Source organism: Poecilia reticulata, chromosome 12 (genome assembly GCF_904066995.2).
Source record: "Poecilia reticulata chromosome 12, P_reticulata-male-v2, whole genome shotgun sequence".
NCBI classification, from domain to species: domain Eukaryota; kingdom Metazoa; phylum Chordata; class Actinopteri; order Cyprinodontiformes; family Poeciliidae; genus Poecilia; species Poecilia reticulata.
In genome coordinates this window covers 14,320,790-14,339,401 of record NC_088841.1, presented here as the reverse complement: position 1 = coordinate 14,339,401, position 18,612 = coordinate 14,320,790, and the positions used below count along the sequence as shown (strand labels likewise).

The following is an 18,612-nucleotide window of genomic DNA, read 5'->3' as shown; positions in this document are numbered from 1 at the left end:
ATTGTTTTATCAAACAATCAACACCATAATAGCTTCTTAATGTATTTAGTATGTTGAGGCTGACCAGGAGAAACTCCTGTTGGGAAAAAAGTAGCTTGCTGTATGGAAAAATGTGTAGGAAAGTAATTAGGAAAGACTCATGTAATAGTGATGAAAAGAAGTATTACTTTTGCTGCATGTATACAGCACTTATTTGAGAGAAGAATTGCACAGATTGCTGGTGTTTGCAAATTCATATTCTTAAAGAACTCGGGACAAAAGCAAAATAATAATAATAATAATAATCAGAACAAATAAAGAATAAAGTTAAAAATACAATGAGACTCATTTTAAGTGGATTTAACAAATCTGAATTAAACTAGAATTACCTGAATATGGAACAAGATACATTTAAAATACTTTTCAATCCTGGATCTAGAAGCGTTTACTTCAGGCTGTTAATGACTTAAATTTTTACCGTGCAAACAAAACCCTGCACCATGCATGAATGTACGTGTGTGTGTGTGTTACCGGAGCAGGGCTGCTCTGGTGATGTCGGCGGAGTCAGCGGCACGCTGCAGTTGTTCAGCTCCTTGTTGAGGCCCAGGGCTGCAGGAACAGGTGGAGACTGTTCCACCGGTAGGTCCCCCTGGGCAATCAGCACAAAAGCAGCTGGGTAGGTCATCCTCACGCCGCCTAGGAAGGTAAGAAAAAGAGGATTTGCGGCACTCGTTTGACAACAAATTTGTGAAAATCCTTAACAAATCCTTGCAAAGATGAACTGTGCGAGCAAAACATGCCGTTTCTGTTAGAGATTTGCAGCATGTTCCCAGATTTCAGCATGAACGGCCGCAAATGCACTCGCGCCAAGCAGCAGCTTTGTATTTCATTAATGCAAGCACACGCTTTCTCACTCACTGCACTGATATAACATAATCAAATAAAAATCCTTCTATTTTCAGGCTTCTTCTGGCTTTCCTCTTTAGCTGTAAAAGCTGCTGGTATCCAAAAGAGTTTTAATTGTAATCAGGTCAAGTCAACGCTGTGGGATCAGACTGATTAGGCTGTAAGAGAACCTCCCTGGAGTTTATGGCTCAGCTTCCAGACTCTTCCTCTCTGCCTGTCTCACTGTATGCTCATAGCTTTCAGTCATCCCCCTTCCAGGCATGTTGGAAGACTGAGAGGCTCATTGCAGTTAAAGAAGCACTTTTACTAGTTCCTCTGCTCAAACAAAAGACAGAGAGCAATCAATGAGATGTTATTGTGTCACCATTTACTTTGGGAAAGCAACATCACTGAAGCCTAATGTAATCCTTCATTGCTATTTGCATGCTGAAAGGCCGGCAGTGTTCTTTTGTATTTGCTGAAATAAGATGGATTGTGCAGGAAACCGTTTTATTTTATTTGGTGAAGTAACTCCCTTTCCATGCTGCATGTTCTTCAAATCTAGTAAATATATTTTTTTATAACTTTGTGTGATGTTTTTTTGTTTTGCCATACCTACGATGACATCCACTGCCACGTGAGAGCTGCGGTCGTAGGCTTGCCCTCCCTCCTTTTGTTCCTTCTCTCCGCTCCCCTCTTTCTGTGGAAGCACCATGGGATAGAAGTAGCTCCACTCCTCTATCAGCTTCCGAGCGGCGGGGTCGCTCATTTTGAAGGCCTGCCCCGTTAGGGTCCCGCTCAGGCCATACGGACTCAAAATCACTGCACAGACAAGAGCAGAGCGATCAGAGACTGCAAGGAAAGGAACTATTTAAAACTAATGGCGATATATAAATAAAATGGTTAAACACGATCCAATATGTTTCTTAATATGTTTGAGTTTAGATCTGTTTTAGTAACAGTCTAAACAAATTTTAATGAACTTAAATTTTACTTTAATAAGTTAATTTGCTTCTGTTTATGAAAATAATTACAGAAAAAATAAAACTGTACTTTCTAAACTAAGACACTTGTACATCTGCCCATGATATAAATTTAAATCCAGTAATGTCATCTCTGCACTATATATGTGGTATAGAAAATATGCAATATAATAAAGCAACTTTCACATTTGGTAATGTGGAAGAATGCACAATATTTTCACCAACGGCAGTTTTTTTTTTATCTCCTTGTAATTGTTCAGCATTTTGTTGGAAAGTGCTCTAAGAAGCACTTTATAAATTATATTAAGAATATTTTTTTAATTATTATTATTATTATTAGTATAATTTCATTGGAGTGACAATCTCATAATAGAGACTTTTGAAAAATCATGACTTTAAAATATATGCTTCTGCTCAAGATGATTACATGAGAGCAAAAGGCTAATGTATTAATTCTGATATAAATATATATGCGTGTCTGTGCGTGCGTGTGTTACCTTGCACCGGAGTGGAGGAGGTCTGTGCGAGTCGGATGTGGCGCTCCGTGATGTGGTACGCAGGCTGGTGCTGGACGATCTCCACGCTTGTGCACACGTTACTTTCGCCGTGCAGGAAGAAGGAGAAGGAGCAGGACAGGTGTTCGCTGCAGAAAGAAGATTGAAAAACAACGAAGTTAAAGGCAAAACACATTAAAACAGCCGAAGCACGTAACACAACTCGGAAATCGAGCCCGTCTTTGAAAACGACTGGCAACATGGATTTGCGCTCCTGTCTTTGTCCGGTGTAATTACGAGTAAAATCACCTACACAATTTAATTAAGCTCAAATTAAAATGGAACATAATTACTTTTTAATCATGTCCAATTGAGATGAAGCAGACTGACGATGTTAAAGACGCCAGCTTTTTCAGGCAGACGAGGGGAGCTTATCTACAGATCAGGACGTCGTCCGACAGCATTTTCACAAAACTCTGCCACCACTCATCTCACACACGACTCTCATTACAGGTATAAATCCTCATTTGTGTACGACTGACTGCGATGGCTGCATGTTTACATGTCGCGACTCTCTCTTTATTACACCAGCCAGCGCACAGTTCATCATGCATTGCTGTGTTGTTTTTTTTTTTAATCAAGGAGGAGTAATTGTTGGAGCTTTATTGCAATCTATACAGCAGTGGGCGGGCTGGACGTCATTAACCGCCTGGACAGCTCCACTGATGTATATTTTTAATCTATAAACCACCTCACTACCTGGGTTTATATATATCAGAATTACAATAAAGTCAGCAGGTACTCTAATCGCTTTGTGATTACCCTGCTGCCTATGCAATATCCCCTTTGCCCTGAGGGAGTTGGACCTCCATTTGAGCTGTAATGGATCATCAAATTCAATAAAATGGCCAGTTCCACATGCGCAGCCAGAACTAAATACGGCCTATCTGAGCCGGATGTCTCGGCTCTGACTGCGAAAGCCTCCAGATGGCGCTGGATTCACCCAAGAGGTTGAGAAGGCAAGGTTTTCTGCTTCATAAACACTCTTCGAGCTCCCTGAGAAAAAAAAAAGAAAAAGAAAAATCCCTAATGACAGCAGGTGGTTCGAACATAAGCCTGCACAATCACAGGGAGAAGAGCACAGCTAAAGTGCATACATATGCATGCCTGTGATAAACTGGCACTCGGGCACACAATGCTTTCTCACCCCACAGATAATATCCCGAGCGAAACGCACGGAACTCGGTGGCAGTTTATCATCTCTGCAGTTCACATTTCCACAACACATGAGTCAAAAATGCTTTCAATGTCACTGCCCTCCAACCTCGTCCTCGGCGCATCGTTCCAGTCACACGAAGAGCTAAATATAGGTGCACAGGGAAGCTCGGGGAAAACAGCTGCAAGTCAAGGGTACCAATCTGCTCGGCACAAATACACACATAAGCAAAATTAACAGGGAGGGACATTCATCTCTGTCGCTTAATGTTTAATTTACAAGGAAAGTGAGATTTCTGCGGACTCGTAGAGCTTCAAGACATTCAGGGGGTCCAGCAAATATTGCATAAATTTTTCTTTTTTAAAGTCCAGACATAAAATAAGATAATTTCTTGTCCTGTTTTAAATATTTTGTGTGTATATATGTATTATTGTTATTTGGGAATATTTCAGGCTTACAGTATGAAATCTGTACATACTGTTAGATTAATGGATGGATGTGCCTGTTGTCTGTCCTGAGTGACCTGGTCGGAGTGTGTCCCACCTCTTGCCTAATTACCTCCAGTCTCGCCGCAACCTTGGCCTGACAAGCAGGTGTACAAATTGATTGGAAATTTTTTCCAAATCTTAATTTTTTTCTGAACTTATCGAGCCCTGAAAAATACTTGAAGCAGTTTTTAGACTTTTTTTTTTTTTTTTTTTTAGATCTGAGCCACTGATGGGTTGAATTTTTTTTTCTGAAAGATAAACAGTTTTGCATAAATGTAACAATAATGCAGTGAAAATTAAGAATTGATGAAAAATACATCTCTTTCCCATGTTGATACTTGCTTATGTAAGAGTAAACAAAGACTTTAGGGTTTGATTCAGATTGTTCCACTAATGCAACTGTTTGCAAAAAAAAAAAAAAAAAAATCAATGTAACGAGTCTCCCTGACAATGTTTACACAAAGTTTATGTAAGCAATTACAGCCAATAAATTCATAAAGTCAACACTAAAGCACGACATGTGTAACACCAACTCGTTTTTTTTTCTTTTTTTTAACTGCAATAAAGTGTGACAACTTGCAAGTCAGTGAAACAGCAGAGCTACAAAAAGCATCAAACTGCAAGATGACCCAGCTGGGAGATTGATGCTCCCTGTCCTTTTACAAAGGGCATTTTCCTGCACAGTAAGCGGGTGTGAGTGTGTGGACACACCGGGCTCCACACGTCCTCTGGGGGGTTTTGTTCAGTCGGCAGGCATAAGTATGTGTTTGAGAACGGCAGAGCAGGGATGTGTGTCTGTATGAGTACAGGCATTAATAAATGAAGAGGAGAGACGGCTGAGACATAACTAAGGGTTGACAGTACAGGAGAAGAGGAGAGTGGGAGGGAGGAAGAACTGATCGTGAAGAAAGAGAAGGAAAATAAAGCAGGAGAAGAAGATGGAGACACGGGGAATTAAGTCAGGTGGGGGTATGCATGAGCAGGACGGGCACAAAATGGGAAAGTAGGGAGGAGTAAGAGGAAATTAAAGAGATAAGGAAAGGGAAGACCGGAGGAGCCAGACCAAAAGCAGTGTGAGAGACAGAGGAGGAAGTGAATAATTCAGTGCCACACACTGCAAATGCTGCACACATATCGATGAGATCAGAGTTTTAATAGGAGGCTACTGAGCATGATTTTATGGTGAAATCAATCAGCTAATGTAGAGGTATAGGGGAACACGCAGACATTTTACAGTCTGTGTGAATGTGTCACTTGCTCTGGCTTCATGATATCTGCAGGCTCCGTCTTGAATTTTGCATACTGAACATTGTGTGCAACAAATCTGCCAACAATGCCATGCTCCTGAAAGTAGACGGGTAAAAAGCAAGCACATACCCAGCGGTCAGAGCAGCATGTGGACAAGAAGAGTGGCTCGCATGCAGTGCCTTACAAAATGGTATTTTGAAACATTTGACATGTCAAAAACCTCAATAAATTTACTGAGGATATTATGTGACAGACAGAACAAGACAACATTGTGCCTCATTTTTAAGTAGAAGGAAATAGATAGTTTTTTTTAAATATATGCTAATTTTATGACATTTCAAACTGTATCCAGACGCTCAATGCTGCAAATGTACTTTCAATGTAATTTGTTTAAGGTCAACTTAGATATGGATGAAATGTATAACTTCATCATGCATAATCTCCAAAAACTGACCAAGAATCGGTTCTGATGGGTATATTTTTTGCATATCTGGTGAAACAATTTTTTAAAAAAAGTAATGAAGAGATTTTGTATATTTCTAAAATGAAATTAAATTGATAAAATTAAGTGTCATGTTTATAAATAACTACACTAAGTCTTTGTTTCTAATAATTTACATAAATACGATTTTAACACTAATTCAACTTACTACTGTAATGAGAGTACTTTTAGGAATGCACAATAAGATATTCGGAGTTAACAAAGGCTCACAGCCTAACTTGGATGCTTGCACAAAAAATAACAACTGTTAAAATAGCAAGAAAGATTACTAAAACATCAATCCACACACTAACCGTTAGGATTACACACCAGGCTTATATCTCCTCCAACAGACCCGTCTTAATCTGATGGCGCGATAACGATGCTCAGCTAGCAACCACAGACACGTGAACTAATCAGGTATGATAGTATTTTATCTGGATTCTCTTAAATCTGAGAGGTTAATCTGCTTAAACTGAACCTCGAGTGTTCTCCCCGCTACCAGAGGAGCAGCTCCGTGAGTTATCCTCTTTCCTCCAGCTAACCCTTTTCCACACACACGTGTTAGGATGCTCCACTGATGCTTGTGGACCATTGTGGAGGATGTTTACACTCTTGTAAGCTCTCGTGAGCAGCATGTGTACACATCCTATTGAAACTGCTTCCAGAGTGCCCCCACGATTGTTTAATTTATTCCAACACAAACAGAGCACCAACATGTAGACTCATTCTCGGGCTTTAGCGCAGGTGAATCTAAACGCTACTGCATGTGCACGTTCTCTGCAGTGTGCCGCCACATATTAGAAGCAACATAAAGGCAAACGCATTAAGTTTGATGTATTATTCAAGGGCTCTCGGTGGCTTTGAGAAGGACTGTTACCACAATGTTTATGCTACAACAAAATTTAGATGGTTTCACATTAATAGGGAGCCGAGCTACAGGATAAAATTACAGAAGTACAGAATTCATAAAATTGCGCTTCCATAAGTTTTTATTTTATATACGGGTGCCTTCCTGTCCCTGCCAAAGAAAAACAACTCCACAGCATGATGCTGACACCACCGTGTTTCCCTGTCTGGCCATGTGTAAAGACGCTCCATGTTTTTGGTTGGTTTTTAGCCACACATAGCGTTACACATACTGCCCAGTGAGAGACCAACTGGTGGTGGAAAGGCCAGTAAAATGGTATGCTCAGCTGCCATTGTGAATGATGGACTGAACAGTATTTTGTCAAATGTTGAAAACTTAGGATAAGACATTTAAAAAACTCCTAATTTAAATTTATCCACAATTTTCTCCCTGACCTTCATGGTGTGTTCCTCTGTCTTCATGATGCGGTTTGCTCACTTTTGTTCTCCGACAAACTGCTGTGGCTCCCACAGAACATTTGTGTTAATACAAGGACAGTTTTGCACTCCATTGACCTACTAGTGGACTTGTCAAGGTGATCTTATTAACGTATCAGCATAAAGGTGGACAAGAGCAAATGCATGTGGCACTTATCTGATTTTTATTTCTTTTTAAAGATACACCTTTTCCAATACTTTAAAAGACACAACTTCAACTTAGTCTATCACAATGTTTTTATTTGTATAAAATAAAATAAATTCTATCATAATTAATTGCTGGTATAGTTAGTCACATAGGATCCTAATCAAAAACAATGTCAAGCAGTTTAACAGCATTTGCAAGGTACTGTATTGTTGTAATTTAAAAGAAATTAAATGAAAAGATCTGGTCATGTCTTTGTGACTCATTATCATTCTCCTTTCTGCTCTGACATTTTTTTTCTATTTCTTTCTTATCTTTAACACGTCTTTCTCAGCTACCTGTGCAAAAATGCAAGTGGCAGCACCTTACGTGTCCACTCCTCAGACACACACAACCTATGACAAAGTAAATGTAAAGGAACCACATTTAAGAAAATCATGCACTCATGAAAGAGTTGTGTCGGATTAATACAGACAATGACTAAACGACACAAACTAATACCTATGCAGGAAAGAGTGTACTATGTCCAGTCAATCACTGAGCAGCTGTACAAACCTTTTGCACAATGAAAGCAATTGTCAAATTCCCTGGGGATTGTTAAAAGTGGTGTAACTTTTCATCTCTATTCTTACATTCAGTCACACATTATATCCAGTCAGTCACCACCTTCCAGTTCATTCACTCAGCAGCTACTTATTCATCCAGTCGGGCTGTCAGTGCATCTAGCAATCTGTGACTTGAAGGAGCATTTTTCTTGTCTGTCACTGTTCTAATTTAATCTGTCTACAACTGTTCTAACCCTTAATTACACTGTAACTTAAAGCTTACATGCTTTTACCAAATGGCAAATTGTCCTCACTTTCTCCTGAGCACATCTGTCAGATTGGTATTTATTTAATACTTAAAAGTGTGTATGATCACTGAATTTCTTGTTTTAGATAACATATTAGAGTAATGTAACACACACACAAAGAGATGCATAAAATTTGATAAAAAAAAAAAGCTTTATCTCTTTTTCTTTTGCATGGGGAGATGTTTTCTCTACATTTCTGAATACACCAGAGAGCGCGGAGCAAAAAAAAAAATACCAAGATGAGCAAAATTAGGTCAGATAGATTTTTTTTTTTCTTTTTTGCTGGCATGAGTACTTTTCAAGTGAGTTCTTACAAGCTCTGTCTAGCTTCCTTTCCCTCCCGCCGATCTAAATTTATCATGGCATTTGATTTGTGCAAACACATAAGAGCAAACAAACAGCACCGACATCAATGAAGTTATTCCACAAGTCTAAATGAAGACGCTGTCTCCGTACCTGCGGTGTTGGTAGCACTACAAAAATAAAGAAATGCTGTCGTGACAGGAAAGCACACTAGATTTTTAAAATAAATATAACAATCTTGGTGTCTGTTTTACATCTTTTAGTTAATTTTCATCATTTTATGATTGGAGAAAATTGTAAAAACCCAGTTCTGTCAGGTCAGCAAAGAATTTCCAAGATTAATAAAGCAAAAACAAAAGGCAGCTGCCATGTTTTTTTATAGCAGAGAACAGGTCTGCTACTCTGAACTACAAATATTATTTATGCATGAGTTTATGGCCATTAGTGAAATGAAAGCTGCAATATAAAAAACACTGAGCATTACACTTGGCATGCAAAGAATTGACTGAACTAATGAGGGAGACAGACTCTAATACATCCATTCAGCCGTCTATGGCGATGATTAATTTACGACCCCCCACCTTCTCTGATCCCCACCGCACCACCACCCGCGCCTCTCCGCTCCCCCCGCTCCTCCCCTCTCTGATGCCTCGTCTCCCCGTCCTCACTCTGCATCCCTGTAACGCTCTCCCCCTACTCGTACGTTCTCCCCTCGGCGTCTGATGCAATGTGTTACCAACCCAGAGAGCTTTCCTCCCATTCAGACACAAAGAAAGAATGAGAGTTGGGTTGAGAGGAAGGAGTAAAAAGGGGGGAGCGGGGAAGGGAGGGTGGGGGTTGTGGTTGGGGAAATCATCTCCTGGATCTAACGCAACCCGCTGTGCCCAATGGACACAAACAAGATAAACACCTGATAAGCCCTGACAAAGACAGCTATGCCAAGGCACTGAAACTGGAACGGGTGTGGAAGCATGGCATGAATGCTTCGCATCAATACGCCCCCTAATGGGGAGAAAAGGCACAGTGTGGAAGTAGACAAAAAGAGACAAAAGAGGTAATGAGATAAGAAGTCATTGTTAGTGAGAAATGTTCCCTCGTGGGCTGAAAATATTGTTGGTTGGGGATCTGAAGGTGTTCTCACACTCTCAACTTTGGGGCAACTTTATAACAATAGGAGCAAGAGGCGGTGTGGGAATATGAGTGGAGATAACAGGTGGATATCAGCACTTCTTTTGTGCCACTGTGTGGTACAAAAAAGGTGTTGTAATAAAAATTCATACTCCTCACCTATACAGCGCACACGTATGATTCGGGTTTGTTTTGGTGGGAGCTCTCAGGAACATTTCTGTCTCTCTCTCTCCGTCTCCCTTCCCATCTTTGCCTTCAGGATGTTCAATAATTCACACCAAAAAAAAAAAAGCAAGTCTGAATCGTCTCAGCAGGAGGCATGCGGCACATTCCGGCGGAGCTTTCGAAACGAAGAGGAATTAACATGATATACAGAAGTCTCACTGCCACACACACACACACACATACATACACACACACACACCCGCGCGCACACATACACAAAGGCCTGTGAAACTTCCAGAAGAGTCTCGGCACTCGTGTTTATATATGCGCATACTCATGGAGATGTCTTCTACCTTAATACTTTCCACTCCTGTTGCTCCATTTAAATTCATATTTTTCTTGACTTTATTTGATTGTATTCCCTTGTTGAGTTATTTTTGATTATCTCCGTCTCAAAATCACTTCTACAGAAAATTAGAACATTGGCTTTACTCATTATTTCTCACTGCATTTTTCTAATCTTCTCTAAAATAAATTAAAAGCTTTATAGTCACAAGATGACAAACAACAAAATAAAATCTGTACGGTTTAGCCATAAAACATCCATGATAAATGAATATTATCTTGGTTTTGTTGAGTAACAGACAAAGGACATTGTAACTTCAGGTGACAGGACACTTCATAAAAAAAAGGCTCCCAAATGTCCTTTTAAATGTGGTTAGTAATCATGGAAAAACACACTTTCACTAAGGATAGAAAAATAATATTTGTATTGAATAGCCAGTACAATAAATACACAGTGGACCATTAATATTCGCTGGGGCTAGGGAGCACAAAATTCTTAGCTGCCTATGTTAATAGTTCCAAAGTAACTCAATATGCATCAACACAAACAGCAAAAACTGACTTAGTGCTGCCGCAGATGTTAACATCTACAGTCTTCCTTATCTCCGTTCGAAACAGCAGTAAGATAAATGAATAGCATTCCTTGATTGGCTGCTTTAAAAATGGCAACCAATAGTGTCGACTACCATTATGCTCAGGTATTTCATTTTCTTTAAATTATTTTAAACATGCCCTGCAAATGTGAGTTTTCCATGGATATTTTGGAGTTACATTGAGAACACTGTGAATATGTGAATATTGAACTGCAAACTGGTTGGATTTCACTGTCCTTACATTTAACCCTCGCCACAGATTCCACACTGTCATTATTCAATTTTATTACTAAACTGAGGTTCAAATGGGTAATTTTTTTTATTACATATTACGTGAGCAAAATAAAAAATCCACGTATGGTAAATGAATATTTTGCAGACGATCTACAAGAATTGCAAATGCAATCAATTGCCCTCTTTCAATCTGAATTTTGCGCGTGCTACTCCAAGCCACGTAGTTCGGCCGACTTATATAAGTTGCAGCTAAATCATGCAGGACATAGGAACTTGAGAGGCAGGACTGGGAACCACTTCTTTAAAAGATCAGGCCCTGAGTAGCCTCCAAAAAAAACTTGGATACATACAAACTGTATGAAATCCTTTAATTAACCTCAGTTGTAGTTGATTTTACACAATCAGATAAAGGTGTTTTTTGGTCTCTGATGGTAAGTATAATCTACTTTTCCATGATAAGAGCATATAACTTAAATTGGATCCCTTCAGACTGAATTCATTTTTGAGCCCTTTTTGGGCTAAAGGCTGCACGTGATAAAAACAATGTTGAAAGCCTCAAAGATAGCAGTTAAAATTTTAATAAAGCTCCAATAAACAATTTCTGAAGTGATTATTCAGCTCAGCCTCTGTCCTTGTGTCCCTCATTTGATTCTTTGTGAATGTGATCAGACTGAGTGGTATATTACGGAAGACGAGGGCACTTTCCAACTCAATTAGTCATACCATTCAGAAAAAAATAAAAAATAAAATAAAAAAAAAATATATATATATATATAACCTTCATTGATTTTATTGTTTTGGGTTGACTACATAAAAGTCTTATGTGCTCTGTGATGAGGAGTGTTTACAACATAATTAACAGCAAAGGTTCATCCACAGCTCAGCCTATTAGAGCAGGGTGGGAGCATAGAAACCTTGTTCTGTCTGCAGTAGCTTCCTCCAGCTGCTTCTGGGGTATCCCCAACCGCTCTGAGCCAACTGGGAGATATAATCTCTCCAGCAGGAGCTGTGTCAGGACTGGGACTCCCTCTCCACCGCTAAGGTATGTAATAGCAACCGCATCACAGCAGGAGCTGAATATAAACTCCTCCATCTTCATACATCTGAGAGGCTAGAAGGGCAAATGTACCAGCCATTACAGGCCATTATAATTGCATGAAGTCGATCAATTAAAAAAAAAAGTAGATCAAGGTTTAAGTGTTGACATAAATTCTCTTAAGTGGATAAATTCATGGCTCCCGCAGCGTATTCCCTGGTTTTATGATGGACTTGAGATTCATCCCTTATACGCATTCGGCGGGTCCTTCTACCTATTGAAACTTCGGCAGTCAATACAATATCTGTTCAAGTTTCTGCCTTTCGTTGCTTCAGTCTGAAACAGATTTTACCCAGACAGTGCCTTCGTAGACAGAGATGTCACCATCACATCAGCTCTGCACACCAAATTCCCCAGATATAAACTGAACAAGTGACAAACACTCTCTCTCTCTCTCGACGTGTCAGGCAGTGTGCCTAAATCAGGGACTTCCACCTGCTCTCGGCTGCTGAACCTCACTATGCTACGGCACGTCACGGCAGAGTGCAATCGTGTCAGCAACTTTCTGCAGAGAGAGACTTCCCTGTGCATCACTTACTTTGCACCATGCACTGATAGCAAAGATAATATAAAAATACAGTAATTCTTTGAAGAACCGTGTGGCTTTGCAGCCTCTAATCTTCTTGCATGAACCACCTCTTTCTGTTATTCATGACATGGTCGAAAACAAGCCCAAACAAAATAAAAGTTTTATCTGTGTAAACATCCTACCAATAACTAAGCTATGTATTGTGATTTTTTTTACTGAAGTGTGGTTCTAATGCCGCCAGGAAAACCTTGAAAATGCTGTTTTTTTAATGCTTTTTCAAAGTTTAAAAAAACCTCAAATTGCGTTTCAGACAACATCTGTTAAATGACAAGTTATGTCTTACCAATGCAAACATGTATTAGTTAAAATGATCAAATTTAGTCAAAACTTTTTTTTTTTTAAATGACATAGCCTTTTGATTTATATGTTTTTACTAAATTCCCATTAACAGGATATGCAAATAAGGAATAAAAACGTACTTAATGTGCAATTGACAACTATGTTCTCGATCGTGGTATTTCTCTTGTGGTCTGTCGCCCTGGGCAGACGGCCATATTACACAAATAAAAAACCGCCATCGCCTCTAAGCAATAGATTAGTTTTTTTTAAATGACACCACTTTGATGGCAAAGTGGTTTCACAGCAGTTAGCAAACTCAACATGTTTCAATGCAATTGAAACAGTGCTATGTCAGAGATGTGAGGAATGTTGCATCCTCATTGCCCGGAAAAGTGGGCAGAGTGAGCTGTGAAAGGGATCTATAATGCCTGAAGCAACAAGTTGAACTGTCATCACACCCACCCCCCGTTTTACTCCGTTTCAGTCTCTCTGTCTGTCTCCCACGCTGACAACACTGTTACACAGCATGACATGTGCACGCACACACACGCACACACACCCGCACGCACACCCCTGCCCACGCACACACACACACACACACACACACACACGCGCACACACACACACGTCTCTTCACTCAGGGAAAGATAGAGAGAGAGAGTGAGAGCGCTAACCTCTGGACACCATTCACATGCTCCGTTTCTCTTTTACAGACTCACCATCGGCCTGCTGCTGGAACATCAAGGCTTAAATACTGCATCACATGAAAGTCAGTCACACCGCCTCACAGAATGACATTACCGCACTTTCTTTCTTAGAGCATCGCATGTACTAATGCCAACACATAAGCCATCTTAATAAAAAGTGTGTATGCAGTTTCTTACCTGCTGCCCAAAGACTTTTCTTCTAGTTCATGTGGCTTAAAGAACCATTTTCCAATCCTCACAAAGCCCTTATCGTTCAAACATCTGAGCAAAAGAAAGACGTCAAAATTAGAATATTTTTTTTAACGTCAATGCATGATTGAAATGAGATCTAAATGATAGCAAACAATTCAAATACAATTATTTCACAAGGTAAAAAATTTAATTCCTAATAGAAATACATTTTAGAAAATATTGGGTAACACTTTATTTGAAGGGGTGTGAATAAGACTGTCATGACACTGTCATAAACATGACATGACACCTGTCATGAACATGAATAAGCCTTCGTGAATATTTATGACTGTTGTCATAAAGCGTCATTCGGTAAATTATGACACTTTTAATACAAAGTTGACATTATTGAAAATGTTTTTGTTATGACAAATTGAAATTAACCAATAAATTATTACTGTTATAAATTTGTTATAAAAGTATTACTGGTTGCACTTTAAAAATTAGATAACTTTATGTTATTGAAGGTAAAGTTTAATCAGTAATGATTTATTGGTTAATGTCAACTTGTCATAACAAAGACATTTTCAATAATGTCAACTTTGTATTAAAAGTGTCATAATTTACCGAATGACACTTTATGACAACAGTCATAAATATTCATGAAGGCTTATTCATGTTCATGACAGGAGTTATGTCGTGTTTATGAAAGTGTCATGACAGTCTTATTCACCCCCCTTCAAATAAAGCGTTACCAAATATGGTTTAAGCACCTTATGACTGTAACTGAATAATAAAACAATGACCATATTTTTTTTCATGACACTTAAGCAATAATTGAGTATTTGAAAAGAGCACACCCATCCATACAGACATAAAGCTGTTGTAATCCAGCCATAAACTCACTATGATTGTTTGTAGGCATCACAAAACCATAGCAAATGATAACAATTTTGAAATAATGGTTTGTTCTTTTCCACCTCTAGCAAGTTTAAGTTCCTTTCAGGTGCATTTTTAACATAACCCAATGTAAAACTTTATATCTTAATGAGCACTTATGGCATTTTTCAGATGAAGTTCAGAACAGTTGCACTATGCCTGCATGGCTGACGATTTTAATCCTGAATTTTGCCACAGTCAATGGAGGCATGCACAGTAGGGGGTGGGTCTTAATTTGTAATATCATCTACTGTTCAAAGGAAGAGAGTTCATCACGTCTCTGTTCAAACTTTTTTACAAAATAATTTTTGTAAAAATAATTTCGTCACACTGGCTGATCCAATCTTTGCAAAGAGGTTTTAACATCTTTGGATTCACGTTCAAAACATCTACTGTATATGTATCCTAAAAGGACATGGAAGAGAATAAACCATTGAGACGCAGAACAATGAGAAAAATAACTACTAAATGAAGAGGCCTTTTTCTTCAGCAAGCAAATCCCAGTGTTATTTTGGGCAATTTTACTAATACAGTTTATTTGTCATTTATTATTATCATTACTGATGTATTACTTTTATTTCTATGCAATCTGAAAATCCACAGTGGAACCAGTTATCACAAGGCGCTTTCATGTGCTGATCTCTGAGCAGATTAAAGCGGTGGGGTACTTTATATCCACTAATAAATGATAATAAACTCAAAAGCCTGCTGCAGCGGCTCATAAATCTTTCCCCATAAATCTGGTGGAAGACGTTTCCCTTTATTGACTCAACAAAACGTCTGTGTCTCATTAGTTGATTTCCTTCAGACACTGAGCACCTTCTTGTTATGAAACATACCGCTGAGCGCCTGAGCCGAGCCGTCCTAAACACCACGTCTGACTCATAACGTGAAAAAAAAACATATAACATTCAGCTTCACTTCTAATTTAATTAGTTTTCTCAATTATATTAATTACAATAGCGCTGAAATCCAGCAATCTTTGTAAATCACGTATATTTATAGGACAACATGGGATACTCATTAGATGCATTTGTGTAGATTGTTGCAGCTACACAAGAGCAAAGCAAAAGTGATCCCTCTAGTGTTGAAACAGTAAGCTATAAAAGGAGTCAGCTCCAAGGTAATAGGAAGGTTAATTCTGCCTTTCCCCTGTGATGATCACTGAGGCTTAACTTAATAGAGAGCAAATATGTGCTGCTTCATTTAACAGATGGCTCCGACTCAGAAAGGAGAGCTTTGGGTGCTTGAGCAAGTGATTCAGCGCACAGATTATAATTTCATTAAGATGAAACTTATGACAGAAAAGGTTGCATGTATGTTTAACTTTCAGCTGTTGAAATATGCAGTAAATAACTAATGGCATATTAATTTAGAGCTACATAATATTATATTGTGGGTCTGATGAAAAATATTTATGTGCATTATGCTGTAAAATACTTTCTTGGTGTTATGCGTTGCAGTAGCATTCCCTCTTTTTTGCTTTTCGCTTAATTTAAAGGTGTAATCAGTGTAAATCACTTTCTAAAACACTGGATTTATCTCATTGTTTCACTCTGATCTGCAAATACCCATCAATTTATTGTTTTAAATCTGCCAAATTAAATAACTGAAAGACTATTGGAGATGTAATTCAGGGGAATTTTTATCATTTTTTTGTATTTACTCGAAAATTAACTGGTTTGAAACCAACACAGCAAATTCAGTCAACCACAGAATGGAAATGAACCAAAGGATGGAAATGATTCATGATTTACAGATCAAAATCTTAAGACCAGTTAAAAAACTGCAAGAATTTGCATTTTGCACTATTGGATCTTAAGAAGGTTCTAAGTAGAGCTTCACAATGTTAAAAGAAGAAATCAGCGCAACAGACAAAAAACTTTTGAGAGGGGAATTAATTGAAAACTGCATTTACACTCAAGCATGATTTTTTTCAGCTGATCAAAAGTTTAAGACCATAGCTCAAAAAAACCCCAAAAACCCCCCAAAACAGAAATCAAAGTGTCAAAAAAAGGACTCAGTGATGAGTAGCTCCACCATTCTTGTTGATGACTTCAAACAATCGTTTAGGCACGCTTGATGCTAGTGTTTCCAGGAGGCTAGTGGGAACGTTGCTCCAAGTGTTGAAGATGGCTTCACAAAGGGCATCCACTGTCTGGAACTGATGTCTATTTTTGTAAACTTCCAGGTTCCCCGGATCCTGCATGATCCGGGGAACATGCAGGATGGTCCAAAAGAGTGATGTTATTCTCTTGGAAGAACTTCTTTGTCAGACGGGCATTGTGAACTGCAGCATTGTCCTGTTGAAAAACCCAATCATTACCACATAGACGAGGGCCCTCAGTCATGAGGGATGCCCGCTGCAACATCTCCACATAGCCAGCTGCTGTTTGACGCCCCTGCACAATCTGAAGCTCCATTGTTCCATTGAAGGAAAACGCACCCCAAATCATGATGGCGCCCCCACCACTGTGCCGGGTAGAAAACATCTCAGGTGGGATCTCCTTGTCATGCCAGTAACGTTGGAAGCCATCAGGACCATCAAGGTTAAATTTTTTCTCATCAGAGAAGACAACTTTCTTCCACCTTTCAATGTCCCATGTTTGGTGCAAAGTTCAAACAGGCAATTTTGTGGCGTTGAAGAAGACGTGGCCTTTGAAGACGTTTTTTGTTTCTGAAGCCCTTCTCTCGCAGATGCTGTCTGATGGTTACTGGGCTGCAGTCAGCACCAGTAATGGCCTTAATTTGGGTAGAGGATCATCCCGTATCTTGATGGACAGCCAATCGGATCCTGCGGCTCAGAGCTGGTGAAATTTTTTGGGTCTACCACTTGACTTTTTTGTTCCATAACCCTCAGGATCATTTAAAAATGGAAAATGACTGTCTTGACTGCGTCCAACCTCAGCAGCGATGGCACGTTGTGAGAGGCCTTGCTTATGCAGCTCAACAATCCTACCACGTTCAAAGTCAGTGAGCTTTTTTTGCTTTTGCCATCAGGAGGTCTTGAGAGTGTAAAGACTTGACAGAAAATGAGATGGAATCCAGATTTTTGCACAGCTTTTGGCTTTTAAAGACTATGGTCTTAAACTTTTGATCAGCTGAAAAAATCATGTTTGAGTGTAAATGCAGTTTTCAGAAAATTCCCTGCTCAAAGTTTTTGTCTCTTGCACTGAGTTTTTCCTTTAACATTGTGATGCTCTACTTAGAACCTTCTTAAGATCCAATAGTGCAAAATGCAAATTCTTGCACATTTTTTGACTGGTCTTAAGATTTTGATCAGGAGCATATATATATATATATATATATATATATATAGCCTGAAAATATAGTTTGAAATCCCACCAATAACCATCTACGTGCTTGTGTGACCACGGCAACAGGTTACAGCGTCTCTCAATCTTTTTCTGTCCTGCCTTTGTCTCAAGTATGCACAGCAACATGCTGATTAGCTATTTGCCTTCCCCATTGCTCGTCTGGGGGAGCTTCTCATGACAGCTCCTCAAACATGCAGCTGTTGTCTACGTGACATTTTTCAAGTGGCTTGGTCCTCTTTTCAGTGCAAGGTGAAAAGCCAAACTAAGTAAAGGTGTAACATTTCTTTGATTTTTGCTGTTCAATCTAAAAAGTATCCCAGACTGTTCTTGTTTTACAAAGTCTTAAATAGCTCTGCATTTTCCATATCTGACCTTAGCTTTAATTTAGTTATTTTATTCAATAACTCCTTACATCAGCTTTTGGCTTTTTTTAAATATGTTAATTCTGTGTAGTTGTTTTGTCTGAGGAATTTAGATGTCATCAGTCCCAAAGCTATAATTGATCTTTGTTAAAGCAATAAAGATCAAAAGGTCCCTGTTACCTTATCCACTAGCAATTATAGAGTATGTGATGAAGTTTTCAATTCTCAGATTTCAATAGTTTCCCCAAAATTTCTTATCATTTAC

At 38.9% G+C, this 18,612-nt stretch overlaps 1 protein-coding gene across 2 annotated transcripts in view; it reads right to left on the bottom strand.

Annotated features, from left to right (window-relative positions):
• LOC103473798 (mediator complex subunit 13L) overlaps positions 1 to 18,612 on the bottom strand; it is a 99,564-nt gene that overhangs the window by 15,852 nt on the left and 65,100 nt on the right. For both annotated transcript variants that reach the window (XM_008424295.3, XM_008424296.3), the window contains exons 4-7: positions 13,736 to 13,819; positions 2,345 to 2,490; positions 1,480 to 1,686; positions 511 to 675 (exon numbers count right to left, since the gene is read on the bottom strand). In XM_008424295.3, the coding sequence (XP_008422517.2) occupies positions 511 to 675; positions 1,480 to 1,686; positions 2,345 to 2,490; positions 13,736 to 13,819 (602 nt within the window). The remainder of the gene's footprint in view (positions 1 to 510; positions 676 to 1,479; positions 1,687 to 2,344; positions 2,491 to 13,735; positions 13,820 to 18,612) is intronic.